This window comes from Cinclus cinclus, chromosome 1, assembly GCF_963662255.1.
Source record: "Cinclus cinclus chromosome 1, bCinCin1.1, whole genome shotgun sequence".
Lineage (NCBI taxonomy): Eukaryota > Metazoa > Chordata > Aves > Passeriformes > Cinclidae > Cinclus > Cinclus cinclus.
The window spans coordinates 78,831,475-78,850,767 of NC_085046.1; the positions used below are offsets into that span (position 1 = coordinate 78,831,475).

Consider the following 19,293-nt stretch of genomic DNA (forward strand, 5'->3'; position numbering starts at 1 on the left):
TTGAAATAATAGACATGCACGTAGAAAATCCAGCATGTATATATACAAAAGTCATACCACCTATTCTTTTTGAAAATTTTACAGGATCAATATTGAGGAGGTTTTCTGATGCTATTTCAAGACGTCAGCCACTGGAGTGCTCTAAGACTGTATTTACAATAAAATTTTATCAATAGCCTAATCTTCCACTAAACAGTAAAAGTGTAAATAACACCCTGAAGCGTTCTCCATAGTAGATGTCACTGCTGAACTCCTGCATATAACGTCACATTATCTAATAACCTTGTCTTCTGTTTGACTGAAGCACCCCTATACTCAATCTCACCTTTGGAGATTTTTCTTGATTGATCTTAAGAGATATTTTTCTCTTACCCATCATTCAGACTAGACAGACAGTGCATGCTACTAATGGGGAGGATTCTAGTCTTCAGCTTCCTTCACAGGGTTTTTCTTCACCTCACATCCCCTTTTAGAGGCTAAGAGTTACACCAGCTCCTTGTTAACTTCCCTGCATTCCTTTGTATCTCTCTTTGTTTTGATTTTTTTCATAGAAAAATGTGCTCTGAAGTAGTATCATCACTTAAGGGTAAATTAAGGGTGATTCAGAAAAGGAGGGCATATACAAATTCAATTGTATTTAAAGAAAAAAAATTAAGCCAGGTTGGCCAGTCTGCTGGCTCACCTGGTTTCTTAGGAGTCCCCTTTCCCCTCCATGAGACTGCATTAAGAATCTCGGAGCTCCCCCAAGCTTAAAGTCAGAAAGCAGGACTTTCAATTCATCTCCATCCTCTCTAAAAGGCTGCACAAAAATTTAAAACCTGGAATCCCATTAAATTAAGGTACTTTGAAAGGAGAGCTTTCATTCTTCTGTAAATCAATATTTGAAAGCATGCTTTTGAAATAATAATAATAAAAAGAAATTTAAAGGTAAAAATAAAAATAACATAATGCCAGAGCAGTTCTACTGTACTTTGAGGCCCACACCCTCTGGGACTGCTGAAGATTATCTTTTTCTTCTCTAAGCTGGAGCATAAAGGAGAAATAAAATAAAAATTTACAACAGAAACAAAATAGCCCCTTCCAGGAACTGAATGTTTTGCACTGGAGCTCCCTCTGCCCAGCCCTTAAGTGCAAAAGCAGGAATTTTTAATTTACTTCCATGACAAGCATACAGTCTTTCATGTGATTGCTTTTACCTGCGCAACCTCTTCGAAGTCTTCATGGCGTTTCTGCAAAGCTCTGGCCCGATGCAGGGATTTTCCCACTCCAGTGTGTTTGCTAAGAAAAGCTTCTCCATGGTTTTCAATCCAATCCAAAACCTGTGGTACAGAAGAGAGACACACATAAACCCTGAGTGGCCATATTCAATGTCACAACAAAAAGACAATTATTCAAGCAACTGAGAAGCTGTAAAGGCACTGCTTAAAAAAACCTGAACTGTTGGATTAAACCACAGTGTTTCCAATGAAGGACATTAATTACATCTCATTTAACTTTTCTGAAGGCAGTAGTTAGCTCAAACTAGCAAAACAGTATGATTCAAGATTATATCTGTATTTTGAAGCCTACCAAGAACAACTCAATTTCTTCACATTTCAGGATTTGACAGTAATTTGATCTAAGTGGTGAACTGCTTATGAGGGTCTCTAATCTGTTTACACTTTCAGCTGACATTTTTCTGCAAAGTAACACTAATGAAGCCTGCACATTGCTGGTGAATATCACAGTGAAGTCCTTCTTTAGATGAGAACTCACTTTGCTTCTTCTACACATTAAGTCACAAAGTAAGATTCAGTAGTAATTAACTTCAATTAACACAAGAAAAATTAGTTGAAATCATTATGAGATAAATGTCTGTATTCAGAGCGTATAAAAGAATATGCTCCAGTTCCTTAAGAAGTATCTATCCCCTCAAAACATCAGACATAACTGTTTACTGTAAATTTTATCGCTGAAGAAGTGAACAAAAGACGTTTTAAGGACCATAATGCTTCTACCACAATGACTGGGCTGACAGTTTTATAAATAGTAAAAACTGTACGTGTTATTAGTTCCTGTCAGTTAACACAAAAGATTCCTGCACACATACCAAATTTCTGATGGATGAATGAATAAAAACATCTAACCTCTCTTCAAATTACTACTTCCTAGCCATAACTTAATCCATTAATTAAGTATGCATATGGTATTCAGTTTTTTGGAAGATACTCCAAAGGTTCAAGAATGACATTCAGAATTCAAAGCAACAGCACGTAAGCAATTTTCTTAAATCAGATAATGGTATCTACACAGTACTGTACCTCATCTACTAGTGTCCTTTACTCTGATTCCTAAAGTTGGGTGAGGTTTTCTCCCAGTCTTCTTGTACTGAAAGTGTAACTGAGTATAACTAAAGAGAAATATTTTTCTTTTCTTCCACACAGATTTGAGAACCATTCCTGCAACACCACTCATGACCACATTCAATACACATGTGATCCCACACACTATTCCCATGAAAAACAACCATGCTTTCTTTAGCAGAAGAATGAAAACATGGTTTTCTCATTTATCTTGACCATGCAAATATTTTTCCGTTTGCAAGCTCTCTCCTACTGGACAACTTCAAAACAACAAACAATTCCCTAACACCACAAAATACAGCCACTTCAAATCAGCAACACTTCATTAAATCTCCATACTTAACTTATGCAATATTTGTTTTCCAAGTAAGTGTTGCCAAAAAAATATTATTATGTTTTAGGTCAATGCATGTTTTTATTTTCTTCTTTCAAGGTAAAGTATTGATCAGAGAAAGGAGAGTGAGGAGCTAAACATGGCCTCAGTTATTATTAACAATACTTTTAACTAGTTTCACGAGACTACTTTTCCAATAACAAAAAGAGCTGAAAAGGGATGTGTTTGGATGAAATAATTAGAGTGGACTCTGGAGACTACTAACAGTTACAAGCTAACAAATGAAATCAACAGCAAAATCAGTCCCAGAAAGCATGGGATGAAAAGCAGAAAGCAGCCCAGGGAGAATGATTTTTGCTCCAAATAATGCTGAATATCTTCTCAAGGGAAGAAATTGTCATAGAAATCCAGTACACAGATCATGACATAAACCACTCAACTAGAGAAACATTACTGCCTCTAAGTGAAATCAGTATGAATATAAGTCTCGTTAGTGTTCAACCCTCATACCCTGATTCTTAACAAAACTGAGGAAGCACTCTTGGGAATTTTACAGCATGCAGAGGCAGAGCCAGGTTAGGTTCTTCCCATCAATAAGTGCTGTGCATACCACTTCAGTCAAAGGACAATACCATTAGCTGGCACTTATATTAGTCTTCTAGAAATTTACACATTGACTTCCTCTTCCTGGGAGAAGTAAAAGTTACAGAAATCATCATACTGAGCCACTGAGGACTTTTCTACCAATATTGAAAGCAAATGGAATTCGGCCTGGTACTTAAGTAATACATAGGAGTCTAACAGGCTCAACACTTTTCAGTGAAAGGGTGAATAGTATCACCCCCTCCACTGCAGCAAGTTGCTTTAATGATGCAGTTAAGTTCTACTGCAGTCTCAGCAAAACCATCCTTATGCCCAACACAGGATCTAGGAAAATGCTTACTTTTCTGGCTCCCAAAGGAATATATGACAGAAGAAACTACTATTGAAAGACAGCTTCATTTTAACAAAATAATTGCTTATGGCCATAAAATATGTGGTATATGCTGCTTGTAGAAGTAAATCTGATCTTTTGCAGATTCAACATGTTCATTTTCACCAGTCTTTCCCGCACTATTATCCATTCCTAACCCTCCACCCCTTTACCTACTTTGCATAAATTCACTTTTCTCATTTCCACTTACTTGCTGCTGACATAGCATTCAGAAGAGGAAGATGGAAATCTCTGCATTTCTGATCCTCGGCTAGTTAAAAAGTGGAAATACTCTCTCAAAAAAAGAACCATTTTACACTGGAACCGCCTTCAAAAGCCACATGGGAATCACACAGTGAAATCATGTTGATGCTATCAAGTAGCAAGCATTCATGGCCCGCCCTTCATTAGTCAAGCCTGAAACCAGCGACTTTAACCTGTCCTGAGGCAAGCAGATCGAGCAAGAAGCAGCACATTGATCCAACGTGGACAGAGAAGACACCCACTATGATCAAATAACTGTATTTTTGGGGGAAAAAAAACCCAAGCCAAACCAAATCAAAAACACCCCCCCCCCCCCCCCAAAACAACAACAACAAAAAAAACAACTGATCCCCCTCACCCACCCAAAAAACCTCAAAACACCTACCACCAGCATGTTTTACTAATTTCTGACTTGCAAGCTACCAGGACAGTTTTTCAGGCACCAAAACTCTGATCATATGAGTGTGAGCAGTACCACTCTACCAAGAATATTATATTTATGCTCAATTTTGGCCTTTCACAACCTAGGGGAGTAGAAGTCCATGTTTCTGTTCTAAGTCTGCTTTATTGCTGCATATCAGAATCAGTCAGCTCCTTTCCTTAGGTGAAAGGCTGACTATTATCTACTTAGTAAGATTATTAGCTCTTAAACATAAAATCATACTTTTACTAGCATGGTTTATATTAGAAGGGCTGCAGAGAAAATTGAGCGCCAGAGCCCAGACTTTTTTTTTATTAAAATAAAAATCCTTTTCTTAGATGTCAATATACAAACTAACTGGGAACTAGATCTCCCAGCTTGTTTCTGCCACCTAAAGTCAAACTTGAAGATTCCATTCAGTTTAAGACTTTGCACATTTTCACAATTCAAATTTTCTGTAATTCACTTCTTATCTACTGTTTTCATTATTTTATGCACTACTTTCTTTACTACTTGCTTCAAAATATCAGCAGATGATTTTGGTGTCCTCAGATATCAGCACTATTTTTTTGTTGATTTGGAAAGCTCCAATAGAAACAGCTTCCCAGTATAAAAGAATATGCAAGATGGAAGAAAAAACCCAATGAAGTTTCTAAGGTGGAAGTACCACAAAGTGAAGTACCAGCTCAACACAGCCAATTCCCTCCTCCAACTCAGCTCTGTCACTCACTTAACACTTCCATGAACTGAGTTATTTCATTAATCCAGCAGAGGGAGGAGGAGGAAATCACAGACTCATGCTGAAGTACAGTTATAGACTCACTTACAATGCACTTGGTAGCTTGCCACTATGGGCAAACTAACTATAAACAGTGGAAGACAGTGACACTTAGCTTATTCTGAAATCAAAAAACAAACCCCACCACATTTAACTTTACTGACAATAATTAAAAGTTATTTTCATGTTAGTTTCTCAGTCAATCTTGAGTTTTTTAACATTTAAACAGAGAGAGAATGTACAAACAAAAACTAAAGTGTTTTAGAAAGAAAGTTGCTTTAGAGTTCTACATAAACTATTCCAGAACTGCCTCAGATATAAATTTAACTAATACCTCAAACCAGAGTAATTTCATGCACTGAATGGTGTTTATGATTATTCAAATGAAAAAACTAACATTTCTCAGATAAATTAGGATGATCTGATAAAGTTGTTTTGCTTTTGTTTTGCAAGAAAAAAAGAATCTTTTTATTCAAGATCACTTTTTTCCCCAGGTAAGTTTTCAAAGTTGAGGGAGCTACATTCTCTGAGACATCTGCTGCAGCTATTAGATCTAATCTATCTGGTATGGATGGTCATTGCCCTACAGATTGACCCACTGAAATCCTAGCATACAAAGTTGTGTATTATGAAAGGGAACAGCGGCCAAAATTCACACTGTGATTCATAATACAATGCCAAAAATACGCAATATCTGTAAAATTAAGTTAAAGCAACACAAGGAGCTATACTTCCACGTGCAACATTTCAGTAATTAACAGTCATTACAGAGCTAAACCAGAGGACAATCTCTGACAGTGGTAGTTACTATAGACTAAGGGAAGGACTTAGGAAGACAGCAAGCAAGGGTTGCACCACTGTACAGATCTAGCTTAAAATCTCATGTGGTTGATAAAGATGTGCACCAGCACAAAAGGCTGCAGCTTCAAACGGTCAAGAGGATGTCTTGCTACCTTAATTCAATGTCTGTCTTGCAAAGCATATAAATAAACCACAGTCATAAATAGGATGAAAGAAATTTCTCCAACCAGTAGGTAAGGCATGTACTGAATAATAAGTCAATATAGATCAACATTCTTGAGACAGCTGGTTCATACTGAAAACTTCTGGTGTACTCACAATCCACATTCATGATTTAGATAGCACATTCCTGACACTGGAAGTTATAAAAACATGCAAAGCTTCCCACTTTGTTGTTCTCAAATCTGTGACTACTTAATCTTAAATGTAGCAGTTCCAAAGGCTAATGAGTCCAATACAGAGAAGGAAAATCCAACACCTTGCTAAAGAACCTGGTGGTGACTGCACAATGACTTGAGTCTAATGATGGGTTATTTGCCAACTTCAAAGAACAAAGCAGTCTGAGAGCTAACTCCTCTACATGGAGAACCATGATTTAGGACAGAGCAGAAAATGAAAATTTCCTACAAGCATTTTATAACTCCCAAGATATTAAAGGCAAAGAGTAGGAACAGTACAGTGAGACTCTCTGCAGCATTTAATGAACACCTTCCCCCAGGAAATAAACTGCCTAAACCTGGCCCACAGGCCTGAAACTTGAATTACGCACCTGACAAATTACCTCAGGAGACCCCTTGGCCTAGATTGCCTAAGTAGGTCCTACTGGAACCAAATTCAAACTAGAGGAGAAATTTCCACCATCCAATCCCTACTGTTATCACCAGAGTACTGGGAGGACCTGCATTTTTCCTTGAGAATCAAACGACTGTGCTAATTTCAGTTTCTGAAGATTCCTTACAAAGCCTTTTCAATTTAAGAGGTGATTCATTTGTGGGCTGTGCCTCATCATAGAATCAGAGCATATCCTGAGGTGGCCCTTCACTGACTCCTCATGCAAGTACTTGCACTGGACCCTCCTTACTAGCCACTACTTATGCTGTAATCTCCCTGGAGACCTCAAGGATTTATACAATGGCATAATGAACGGAGTCTCCAGTTCTCTGTGCTCTTGCTGACCATTCATAACATCCCCTCTGCTTTCTTTTACTTTTTTGTCAGCTAATAATCTTCGTGCCTTTCTACATTCTTTGTCGCATCTCAGCACTGACAGCCTGGATAACAGCCTGTCTTTCGATGCATGCTTCTCTTCAGATAAAAAATTAGGTAATAAAGTTCAAACATTTTACATAATTTACTGCTTAAGTATTTAAGTTATTTGCTTTAATTACATTAGAAGATAGTCACCAGATGTCAAAGAAAGTTCAGTTATCAAGATTGCTCAGTCTCCCTACCATCTGCCTAAATTACCTTTTTAAACTACTGTAAATGATGAAAATCAGTTATTTCACTCCCAACTACTCACATCCAGTATCTTCTTGAAATTTAGCTTAAAGTGCAACTAATACTGAAGAAAAAAAGATTAGTTTAACCAGAATTATGGCTATCTATCTAAAAACCCCATTCAGAAGTTGTGATTTGTGAACACTTTTACACTGAAATGAAAGAACATGTTCAGCAAATACTGGTCATCTTCAATTTTTAAGGAAGATGAGCTCTTAAAGGATAAGTTACTAATGTCTCTATTAATTGCAGTCCAAAGCCAGCATTTCATGCTTATTAAAAATCCATCAATCAAGCACTTTTATGTTGTTTTACTTTAAAAAGGCAAAGCTACGTCACAGATACTAACGCCTGATATTAACTTTTACAGATGTTGTCATAACTATAAAAAATAGCAGCTAATAACAATTAATACAAGAACAATGCTATTACCAGAAAGTAATCTCATATGCAATTTTTATAATTCCTTATCATACTACTCTCAGGTTTTAAAGAAACACTATTAAGTCAATTAAGTATCACTGAGGGTTTAAAACAAAAAATTCTACAGAGTAATGCTATTAATTTTTTGCATGTTACAAAAAGAAGTCTTTTTGACACTTCAAATCCAGAATTTTACCTAGAATGTGAATGTCAGCTTCCAGCACAAACTCAGAATAGCTATCTATATTAAAAATAATTTTCATCGTTTATGACTTAAAGTAAATAAATTAATTTAAAATCAGAAAAAAATTAAGAACTAACTTTCAAATATAATTGTTATCCATAATAGCCAATAACCAAGTTCTGATAATACACAGAACTTGGTATCATTTAATCCCATGCAACTATTCACTTGTTGTACAAAAGAACACGGATCTTAGCAGTCAAAACTCACTTGCCAGTGTAATCAGGCTGATAGAATACAAAGGCATTTACACAAAGTGAAATAAAACTTACCTGTTGAACATCCTGTTGAAAAACACAGAGCTGAAGCCTCTGGTGCAAGCGGACCTTTCGATGCTGCCAGATATTTTCCAGTTGGCGCTGGTGATGCAATACTTCATGGATGACATCCAGGACATGATGAACTGCTTTTGAGTAGTTGGCAGATGCGGTGAGGGAATCGGAACTCCCAGGAGTCAAAGGTCTTTGAAGTTTGTCAAGGAGTGACTTCCCATCTTGGCTCACCTGACCAACAGAAAGGATGAAGAATTACACGATCTGCCAAAGTTGGGCTACTACATTGTATCCCACCCCTTCTCCCAGCTTCAGATGTCTTCAAGAACTCTGGGAGCAATGACGAAGACTTGCTTTATTGCAGGAATGATTATAACATGTAGCTGTTATAGGGGAAAAAATTATATTCTCTATTTAAAATATTTTAAGTTGCATTCTTCTAAATAACAGCATGTTTTTCCATTTTTTCATTACTTTAAGAATAACTTTCCTTCAAAGTTTTGGGTATTTTTGTTTAGTTTGAGTTTTTTGTTGTTTGGGTCGTTTTTGGTTTGTTTTTTTTTTAACTAGTCAAATCTAACTTTGAATAAATATTCTTCAACTCTTTCCCTAGTCAACAAAACACCTAAAATTAAGCACTTGTCCAGAATTACCCTTCCAAAATAATAATTTTCTTAATTTGCTGTAAAGGTGAGCAGGGAGGTTACTTTCTATAGGTTAATATTAATTTGACAAATACATTTAAACCAACAGATATAAAACTTAGTATGTGATTCAATCTGACACGATTTACAACTTCTGAATTATTACCATTATTGGTAAGCCAAGGGAAAACTGCTGTTATGGCAAACTTAATTCTGATTAAATCACCTAAACCCTTTCCATGTAACACAGAAAGATAATGTGTTCCAAAATGTGTTTAACTACTGATACTGACAGGGAACATTTGTCATTTCTAGCTGTTGTCATCTCTGATTTACACCACAGAAAAAACATTCAGATTTACCTTGCATGCTAATTTAAAGCAATAATCCTCTCTTATCTGGTCACTATCAAGATTTAGTGTTAAAAGCACTTTTCATTGGCATTTATTGTGTCACTTTTAGCATGAAGCTCAGAGAACTGTTACAATTCAGTATCATTCAGCTACCTGTAAAGAACATTTCTAACAGCTCATCTAGCCGGCAGGAAAAAAAATCATCTGAAACCACAAGACTCGAGTACAAACAGTAGCCTGAATACATCAAATCAACACCATGTCAGAAAGAGCAAATTTCCCCAGTGGTTATTTTCAACAACTTATTTACTAAGTCTAGGCATATTTTGAATTTGTTATTCAGTAGTCAAACAGATACAGATGAAAATTGTTTTCTAATAATTAGGTTACAAGGGAGTTTATTTCTCAGTTCCAGTTCAAGCTCTTGCATTTTAGCAATGAGTATCAACAGATAGAATGATGCTCACTTCTGAAAGTAGCTCCAGTAAAGTCAGGTCAGCAGAAAAAATGCATAGTTCATAGCCTAATTACAGTGATATCTTTTTTCTTTTCTGTATCCAAAAGAATTATCTAGTAAGTCCTTCAAATATTTTAGGATAATGGACTTCAATTATCCATTCAGAGTCCATAAAATCTAGGTGAAAAAACTAATTGTGACAGTTCCTTGATCCAATTAGTTTATTAGCTTTATAAACCAATGACTGTGCACAGATTTTCCTTTGGAGTTAAATTTTCTTCCTTCCTAGTGCACAGCTGCCTTAAGATTTCAGTGAGACGTATACCTTTATTTATAAATATAACTTCATTTAAGGCACATCTGTCGGATTTTCAGACATAGCAGTTGTCTCATCCTGTAAGGTAGTAAGTAGCTTTACTAGTAATATACAGTAATTACCCTCAGTAAAACCCGACTGTCTAGTCTTAAAAGCAGTTAATTTCTTAAAATTACTGTCTTCTACTTTGCACCAAAGTCGTGTTGTCAAGACATTGCAATCTAAAATGAATGACAGTGTTGTGATTCCTACAGTGTTGCTCTCTCTCTTTCCCCCACTGTTCATTCATCACAAAATGAAAGGAGCTCCATACTGTAATAGAAATGAAGTCATACATCTAATAATGATAAGCAATAGTGCTGTAATATACTGACACAGAAAGACGCCTCCATCAATCTTCAAAAAGGAATGCAAATTGATTTGCAATTTGAAAGATGCAGAAGAAAACCTGCCCAGAGGAGGAACACAACTTGTACATAAGCATACAGTTATTATTTCTGCATACAGTTATTATTTCTGCTCCAATTCTGGTTGCTAAAGACCAAACTGGTTTTTTAGCAGATGGGGAAAAGTAATGACCAGAAATCAGAAGAAAGGCACTTAGTGCTCTTTTTTTCCTTCAAGTGGTACCAGTGAAGATTTTGTTAAAATACCTAGCTATCCCAAAATCAAAAGCTACAGCTTTGAAATCCTAAATAAATTTTCAAGGTATGTCCCAAAGCAATCCTACAAGCTACTGGTCTAATTTATTTTCTTTATGCATCACCAGCAAGCAAACATTATTTAACATGCTAATCCACAGTATTTATTTACACTTAACAGCAGGCTCATCCAGTAACATCACTGACAAATAAAAAAGAACCCAGACAAAACCAACTCAAACCAAACAGAACCAAGCAGAAAAAAATGCCACTATTTCAATCGCAGCCCTTTATAATCATTATTCTAGAGAAATCTTACCTTCCTCCTCCTTGCTGCACTCTCATGAAGCATGCACCCCAGACTGCCTCTGCACATACATCTGTTAAAAACATGCTATGTCTCTGTCCTTTCCAATGACCAAAGTTTATAATGAAGACAAGAAACCTTATGACAAAACACGCTTTCAAGAATGAGTTAAAACAGTTATGTGTAAGTAAAATCTCAAGTATTATCAGGTGTGATAATACATCATTAGATCAGTTGACATACAAGGGCGGCATAGAGCAAGAATAGGGATATCAATGTGTATTTTACACAGAAGAACAAGAATTTGTGAACCCTGGACATCTGACTCATGATCACAAAGTTTATGCAGGCTCTAAGGTGGCAGGTATTCAAAAAATCCAGTTTTGTTATACTAACAATAGGATGGATCATAAGTACTAATCTTACCCTCCTTTACTGCTAAAGGAAATGTGACCAGAGTTAGGATTAAGCTTCCTATAATAAAGCTGGTTCATCAGAAAGTAGTTTTAACTTTAATGTAATGCATAAATCACAACCTTTAATTCAAACCCTCATGACCTCCTTTTAAAGACAGGTGCAAGCTGTGGCCTAAACTATCCTGTGTCCACTAATCATTTTTACCATGATTTAATCAAACACGGAATTTGTGAGTACAAAAACTACTGTATTTACTCCAGAACAACATCAGTCCAATGGAAAAGTAAAAACAGTTCTGCCCAACAATGAGAACAACCCCGCCAGAAGAAGGAAAGGCAAGTGAAGTATGAAATGCAGAGAATACCTGTTAGCGAATAATAGTGAATACCAAGTTGATTTCAGGCAAGTAAAACACAACAGAAAACTCAAAATGTGAAAGAAAACAAGAAAAAGATAGTTATCACTTTCTAGACCACTTTCAAAATAAGCATTTTATCTTAAGTTGTAAATACAGCTATTAGAAATAGTGACAAATATTATGATTCCAGTGTGTGCTGAGTCCAAGATTACAGCAACACCTTAGGATATGCTAATCTTAAAAATGCTGACTACATAGGCATCCTAGTTCATTTAAGAGTTTTTGAGGCTGATGAAACTAAGTGCATTAACTTCTGGCTTCTCAAGTAACATCCTTTGATAGTTAAGTATTTTTTTGTAAGGTGATTTCAGAGATGGATTTTCAAAACACACTTAGAGAAATCCATGCCAACAGAATACATTCCCAAAGAACGCCCAGCTAGCTTCCCTTCAAGTAAATGTTTAAACAACAGTATCCCACTGCTATTAAAAGGTAGTAATATGCAAATTCAAATTCAAACATACTTAGTACTTTAGTGCTCCAAGGGTTGCTTGTACCACACATGGCTATATCTCACCTTTCAATTTCTTTTCCAAGGTTACAGGGAAGACTTGAACACTTCACTTTTGAACAGTAGTAGCAAAATCCAGTATATAAAATTTAAAAAGACGCTCAGCACTTGAGCTTCTAACTAACTCCCAATGCAACAAGTGATACTGATTCACGATCCAAACTTAACACGACATGATTTTATCTAAGGAAACAAACAAGACACTGACCTCAGAGTAAGCCAAGGTAATGTGCTCATATATCCCTTGATGATGATGGATAGCATCTTCTAAATCTTGCAGTTCTGAGGGAAGCTCCACCTCACCACAGGCTTTACACCATGAGTCCACATTGCTCATGTACTGCAACAGATAAGAAGCATTGAGATTTAATTTTGGGTTCTACCATTACATACACACATGATGGCAATACACAAAAGGACATTCATCTGTGTGACAGACACTGAAAAGACTTCTTTTAAGCAAAAAGTTTTCACAGTGTTTCTCCCTGAAAAGAACCAGAAGTTTGTATCAGAATAGTAAGAATTATTCAAGTCTGGCTATACTTGTGCTTTTAGGTATCTGAAACTCCTTGAGGTGTTTGTAGACAGGCAGGCTTAGCTGTATGTTGGCAGTCTTCAGAACCAATTTAATTGTTGGCAATATTGATGCTTCAAGTTTACTTTTGCTCCTTTTCTTGACTTTGTAGCTAAGAAAAAGTTTCCTTCATCCTATACCTACCATTTCAGAAACATGAAAGCCAGTTAAGGTCTTGTTTACACAAGAAAGTAAAACATGGTACAGCTTTCAAGTCCAGACCCTTGTTTTTTACCTATCAGCTCCCTGTACAGATACTCATGGTATCACGGTATCACGAGGTTTATCTTTTTAATCTTCAGAGAAAACCAAGTTACTTTGCACATGCACACAAAGAATCACTGGTGAACCACTCACTGAAACACTCCATAGTTGTCTTTTGCTGGAAAGAGGTTATCAAGGAAGCAAAGCAGTGTCAGGGAACAGCAAATTCACACCTCAGTCCCCAAAGAGCTAACTTCTACATGCAGAGAAGCACTAAATCCATTTGGCAAGCTACTACAGCAGCAAGCATGTAAGGGATTTACAACTTAAGCGGAGGTCTCTTAGGACTAGCACTGAACTTTGAGCACACAGCTATGTCAGCATAGTTGCTTGAATCAAGCCTTTCAGGGGAAATTGAGGATACTGCAACAGAAATCTCTTCTGCAAACAATTTAAGTTATCTCTGAAGTTTAATCTGTCTTGACAGACAAGAAACTGCCATCACAGCTATATGCATATCAGAACTTCTGCCAACCTCCTTTTTCACAGCTAGGGGGCATGAATTTTATACCCCCGTTAAGCTAGAAAGAGAAAGAGGAAAAAACAACCTGCTTTTCTAAGAGTTTTCATAGTTGTTAAACCTGATATAGCCAAGCATATGTGAGCTGTGTAAAGTAAATTTTCTCTATTCATGTGAAGTCCAAGACTCAAAAGTTATGAGACCAAGCCATTCATCTCATAATACACATCTTTATGCTTGGAGCACATGCAATCTTTTGAGGAAAAAGGAATTAATAGATAACTTCTGGTACTCTTCTATTGTTTGATAGCTAGGGAGAAGGGTGGTGAAGTACTTAGCTCTAAAATACTTATTTAATTCTCATTAAGGGCCAGTTTAAAGTATCTCTGATGTTAAGCACTGAACATTAACAGACACTCCATGTGCACCAGTGAGCAGGCACTGACAGCTGGTGCAGTCTTCACTGTGCCTGACAGTAGGCAGCAACACTTACCTGTCAAATGCAAGACAACACCTGCATTCAAGAAGGGTGTATTTTTTCTTGGATTGCTTACTTTTTAATCTTTTTATGTAGGTCAAGCATCACCAGTCTCTAAAGGGGTCACTCCTCACATTCCAAACCCTCTTTCCTTGAATCTGCTCTCCACTGTTAATGAAACAGCTAATATATCACAGGCAGGTGTCTTACAGATCAACTAGGGCAATCCATCACAGCTAATCATAAAATGAAAACTGCAGAAGGAGCAATTAAAAGTAAATTAATCACAGCAGATGCTGCACTATTTTCTCTCATTTTTATCTTTCCTCATGTTTACACTTATATTTAGTGGTAAAGAAGGTAACACTGAACCTTACTATAGCCACCGAACACACAATCACACACAAAATTTAGCACCTTGACTTCCGATGAACATTTTTTTTTTTTTTACTTTTGTTATGAAAAATGACAGCATTTGAGTCAAGGTATACCTACCTGTTTGCATTTCATTAATCTCTCTCCTACATGTATGGCTCAAAGTGCTTAAATGCAAACCCTAATGACATAAGTAATTAGAAAAGCATCAATATTGACAAGGTACCAAATTGTGTCCATCAAAAGCTTCAATCTGACTGCTGACTTTTCTATCAGAAAATAATTTTTTCATCTCATTTTTATGTAGTTTTTCTGTAAAACGTGCTAAAAGGATTTATTATAGCAGCATCATTTTATATAATCTACCTTTGTCTAAGGACATTAAGCCAATGTCACCACTAACATAATGAAAAGCAATGTGTATTTGCATCTTAATACATTCTCATTTCTAATGTCTAGATATTTATCAAGTTAAATATCCATGCAGTAGAAATCAGGGGGAAAATGTCTTAAAATCCACTGCATCGCCTCTCTCTGTTTCTGAAATTTTCAGCTCCCAAATACTTCCTTCATTCATTCCAAATTCAAATTGTATCAGACATGAGACCGTCCCTTGGACATACTTTAGCAAGGCAAAGTGAAAGAAAAGTATCTACATACAGCACATCAGCTGTACCCATCCAAGAACCTCTGCTCTCTGAACACACCAGGGATGCACAGAGCAGACAGTCTACAAGATCAGCAGGTGACTCAACTGGCACACACAGCAACTCCTTCAGAACTGAACTCCCTTGAGGGCAAAACGTGCTTTCGCCATTAAGATTACTAACTTGGGGATATTTATTCCTATTTCCCCTACATATACCTCTTCTCTAGCAGTTACACATGGTTAATGAGTTAATTAAAATAATTGGTATAGGCCTAAAGCTAAAATGTTTTTTTAGCATAGGAGGAATCTCCTATGGAATACTAAGTAAACATCTCCCACCACAATTTCAGATTCAGAAGGAAATTAATTAACTTCTCAACTTTCAGACCAGTTCAACTTATGTTTTCTAGAAGCAATTATTATAGGTTAAATCTTGACAATCAAGGACTGATGGGAGTTGAGCAGTGAGGACAATAAACAAATGACATCTTCTAGATGTAGGAAAGTCATTATATCAATACTTAAAAGCTTTATATACTTAAGCACTTCAGTCCACTTCATTTTGATTCATGTAGTTAATTTGGTTGTTTTATCTTGCATTGATGTGAGCAAAGCATTTTGTGGAGAATTTAAGGCCAGTGGGCTAACTGAGGAGAACAAAGTATTGAAATTGGCAGAAAAAAATATTCTGGCTTTCTTGTCAACCTTTTCAACCACTTTCTTGCACTTTTGTCCAAAGCAAAAGCAAACTGCACAGCTCCCTATTCCAGCACATAAACTTTCATCGATGCCATCCCCATTCACTAACCTGTTCGACTTTTTGATGGAAGATGGAGGACATGTCCAGTAATGTGCTACGTTCATCCAAGGCTGCAGCAAATGCCTTCCATTCCTGTTCCAACTGACTGGCAATCTGTTTGATTTGCTGTGAAGCGTAATGGCCAGACTCGATCAGGCGGTTCGCTACTGACATGATGCGGCTTATGTTTACACACACGTTCTGTGGAGAAAAAGGAGGGAAAAATTAGTGCAAGTTAGCAGACCAATTTAATACAGAAGTATATTCCCAAAAAATTGTATTTTATTATGGTACTGATCAATAGTCTGGTTTTATCTGGCAAGTTTATGCATGCCAAACTTTGGAATCTAGGTGTATAAACTAGCAGACTATCCGTAATTGACATGTGAGAATTATGACTTGAAATAATCAGTCTAAAACTCATGTTAACCAACTTAAGCCTATTTATAATACATGAAGACACATTATTACAATGAAGAGAAAGAAATAACCATATTTTACAACAACCTCAATAAAAACGTTTACAGACATTCCAGTCAACAAGACATTCAGACACACACAATACATGCCAATTGAAGTATCATTACTAAGCTCTTGATCTATCCACAGCACACATGTACGCAACATCTGTCAAACTTTGCATCAACTTCTGAGAGTAAGTTTTAAAGAAACAGAACAAAGAACTCTGAGCTCTAAACTTCTCATAAGAAGTTTAACAGTGTTACATTTTCTTGCCGCTATACTGCCTCAGAGCTAGCAATGAAAATCAGACAAATAAAGACAAAGATCAGAAGTATTCTCTAGCATACTAGCATTAGTCACTGATGGCTCTTAGTCAACCTAATTTTGAGTCAACAGTTTCTGATTCCTGTGAAATAAAACAACTTTGCTACAAAAAACTTTCTGAGTAACCCTTTCAGAGCTACATGTGTATAATATGGAGCTGACACTTTCTTCAGTTGGGCAGACTGCTATATATCGAGAACGAATTTTGCAGGATTGTTGAGGTTGGAGATTACCTAGTCCAACCACCACAAATTGAGCAAATCAGGTGGAACCATGACCTTGCTGGCATGCAGCCATTGCCCAGAGCTTGACACTGACTGGCTGGAGCAAGTGTTGCAGCTCCTCCAGGCTTCATTGTCCAGACTCATTTGACTGGCAATTAGGACATGTACCTACTGACTGTAAACTTTATGCACGTATGCAAGCAGGAGCATACCTGCCACAGCCTACAGCTCAGCTGGTCTGCTCAAACTGAGCACAGAAGTGTCATGTTTTTCCTTTCTGCAACAGTACAACCTCTTACTTTTTTAGGTTATCCCACACATTTATGCTCTGCTTTTTAAGCACTGCCATACAACAGGCAGAGTACAAATCTGCTATTTCCAATAAATTTTAAAAGACTGGAGTGCATTTCAGCCTATTAAAAGTGTATATAGCATAAACACAAGACTGCTAAATTAATACAGAAAGCCCTTAGATGGTTTTTACAGCTGTGAGAAGTGCCAAAAGAGAAAAGACTAAAGGCTACAGTAGACTGTTCCTTCTGTAACATTATGTGGTGGTCTGCATAAATTTCCTGAAATAGCTCCCTGTCAGGACCTGGGCAACCTCCTTTGGACCTGACAAGGACCCATTGGTGTCTGATTTTTAATACTGACACACTGTTACACCAGTGAGAAAGTTTAGGCACCTTTGTGAAACAAAGACAATATAAAGACCAAAAAAAAAAAAAAAGCCCTGGGAAGCTCTCTTTCATCTGGGGCCTCTAAAAGGTAACTAGTCTGGCTTGGCTGGGGAGACCCTTTGGCCACTGAAATCCTGGCTGCTTCCCCCTCGCCCCCAGCGTGGCAGAAATGCTGCTGGTGCTAACACCCTGGGAGCAATTCCCGGCAGGGGCCACCCTGCTGCTCCCCTCTGACCACGCAGGGGGGCTGAGACAGGCTTCCCCCCATCCTCAATGGAATGCATCCAAGCAACACGCCACCATTTCTGGCTGGGCCCCTGCTAAGATCCCAGTCCGGCCCAGCACGGCTGCCGAAAAGACTCCGTATCATAAAATAGCTCCCAACCACGGCCTGGAAGGGATCACATGGACATCTGCAGGGCAAGACAAGAACTCTTTCACTGCCCAGAGGAGACTCGCAGACACTTGGTTCTCTCTCCTGAGTGAAAGAAAAGGACCAAGATGAAGATACGCACAGAAACAGCATGAAAACACTGAGGTCAGACAAAAGGAAGAAGTCAAGGTGCCAGATGGAAGGGATTGATGGAGATGCCTCATTCTTGAACTGAAATCTCTTTTTTAAGCCACAGAGAAGAGACTCTTGTTCCCCTCTAACTCATAGAAATGCAGTATGGGGTGGGTGAAATGTTCTAACTGTAGATATGAGCAGAGGCATTTGTACTAAAATAATCAGATGTAGAAACAGCTGTGATCCCATGAGAAGTTTGAATAGAGAGAAGACCCTTGCTGTCCCCCACAGAAGAGAAGAAAAAAGACCTCTGCAGTCAAAGATGAAGAGCTCTTGTTTCAACTGTTACAATCCTTAAAGTGTGCCCCGTAAGTTGGCAGGGTCCCAAATAACAGTTGTGGGAAGACACTTAATCGAAGAAGGGATTTTTGCACAGTGACCCGATTTCCATTCTCCTGGGTGGCTGATTCACTGGGACATAAAGGCCACGAGAAAAGTTTCATGGGGAGAAAATCTCCATAGACTGAAGAAACTCCTCTCCCAAGTATATTGGTGAAAGACTATTTTTAGAGATGGTAAACTAACTGATTTTTTTCTGTACATTGTCAGTGTGAAAGAAGTTGGGAGGCGGGAGAAGAAGTGTTCTGAAAGCTTTATTCCTATTCTTACTCTTTTTTTCTTATAGTTTACAGTAATAAAAGTTTTCTTTGTACCCTTTAAAGTTTGAGCACGTTTTGTCTTCCTCCTAATGCCATCTCACAGCAGAAAATGAGTAAAAAATTCTAGTGGGTGCACTGGTGATTTGGCCAATGCTAAACCCGCAACATAAATTGGTGCGGTGGCCGGGAAATCTCAAATTGGTGAACCAAAACCACTACATGAAATTGGTGTTTCTGCCTGGTTGAACCAAAACCATGACACATAATAAAGCAATTTTGGAAATTCTGCAACAGCAGTTAAAAATGAAGGACATAGCACTATAAACATGAAGTAAAACAAATTAAAACTGAGCTGTGGTTAACGTGTATTCATTTTCCCATGGCAATCAGGCTTTACACATCTGGAAGAATACAGCCTGTA

At 37.4% G+C, this 19,293-nt stretch overlaps 1 protein-coding gene across 1 annotated transcript in view; it reads right to left on the reverse strand.

Annotated features, from left to right (window-relative positions):
* TRIO (trio Rho guanine nucleotide exchange factor) overlaps window positions 1-19,293 on the reverse strand; it is a 244,451-nt gene that overhangs the window by 136,411 nt on the left and 88,747 nt on the right. The window contains exons 7-10 of the mRNA XM_062499699.1: window positions 16,025-16,216; window positions 12,625-12,756; window positions 8,353-8,583; window positions 1,197-1,319 (exon numbers count right to left, since the gene is read on the reverse strand). Of these exons, the coding sequence (XP_062355683.1) occupies window positions 1,197-1,319; window positions 8,353-8,583; window positions 12,625-12,756; window positions 16,025-16,216 (678 nt within the window). The remainder of the gene's footprint in view (window positions 1-1,196; window positions 1,320-8,352; window positions 8,584-12,624; window positions 12,757-16,024; window positions 16,217-19,293) is intronic.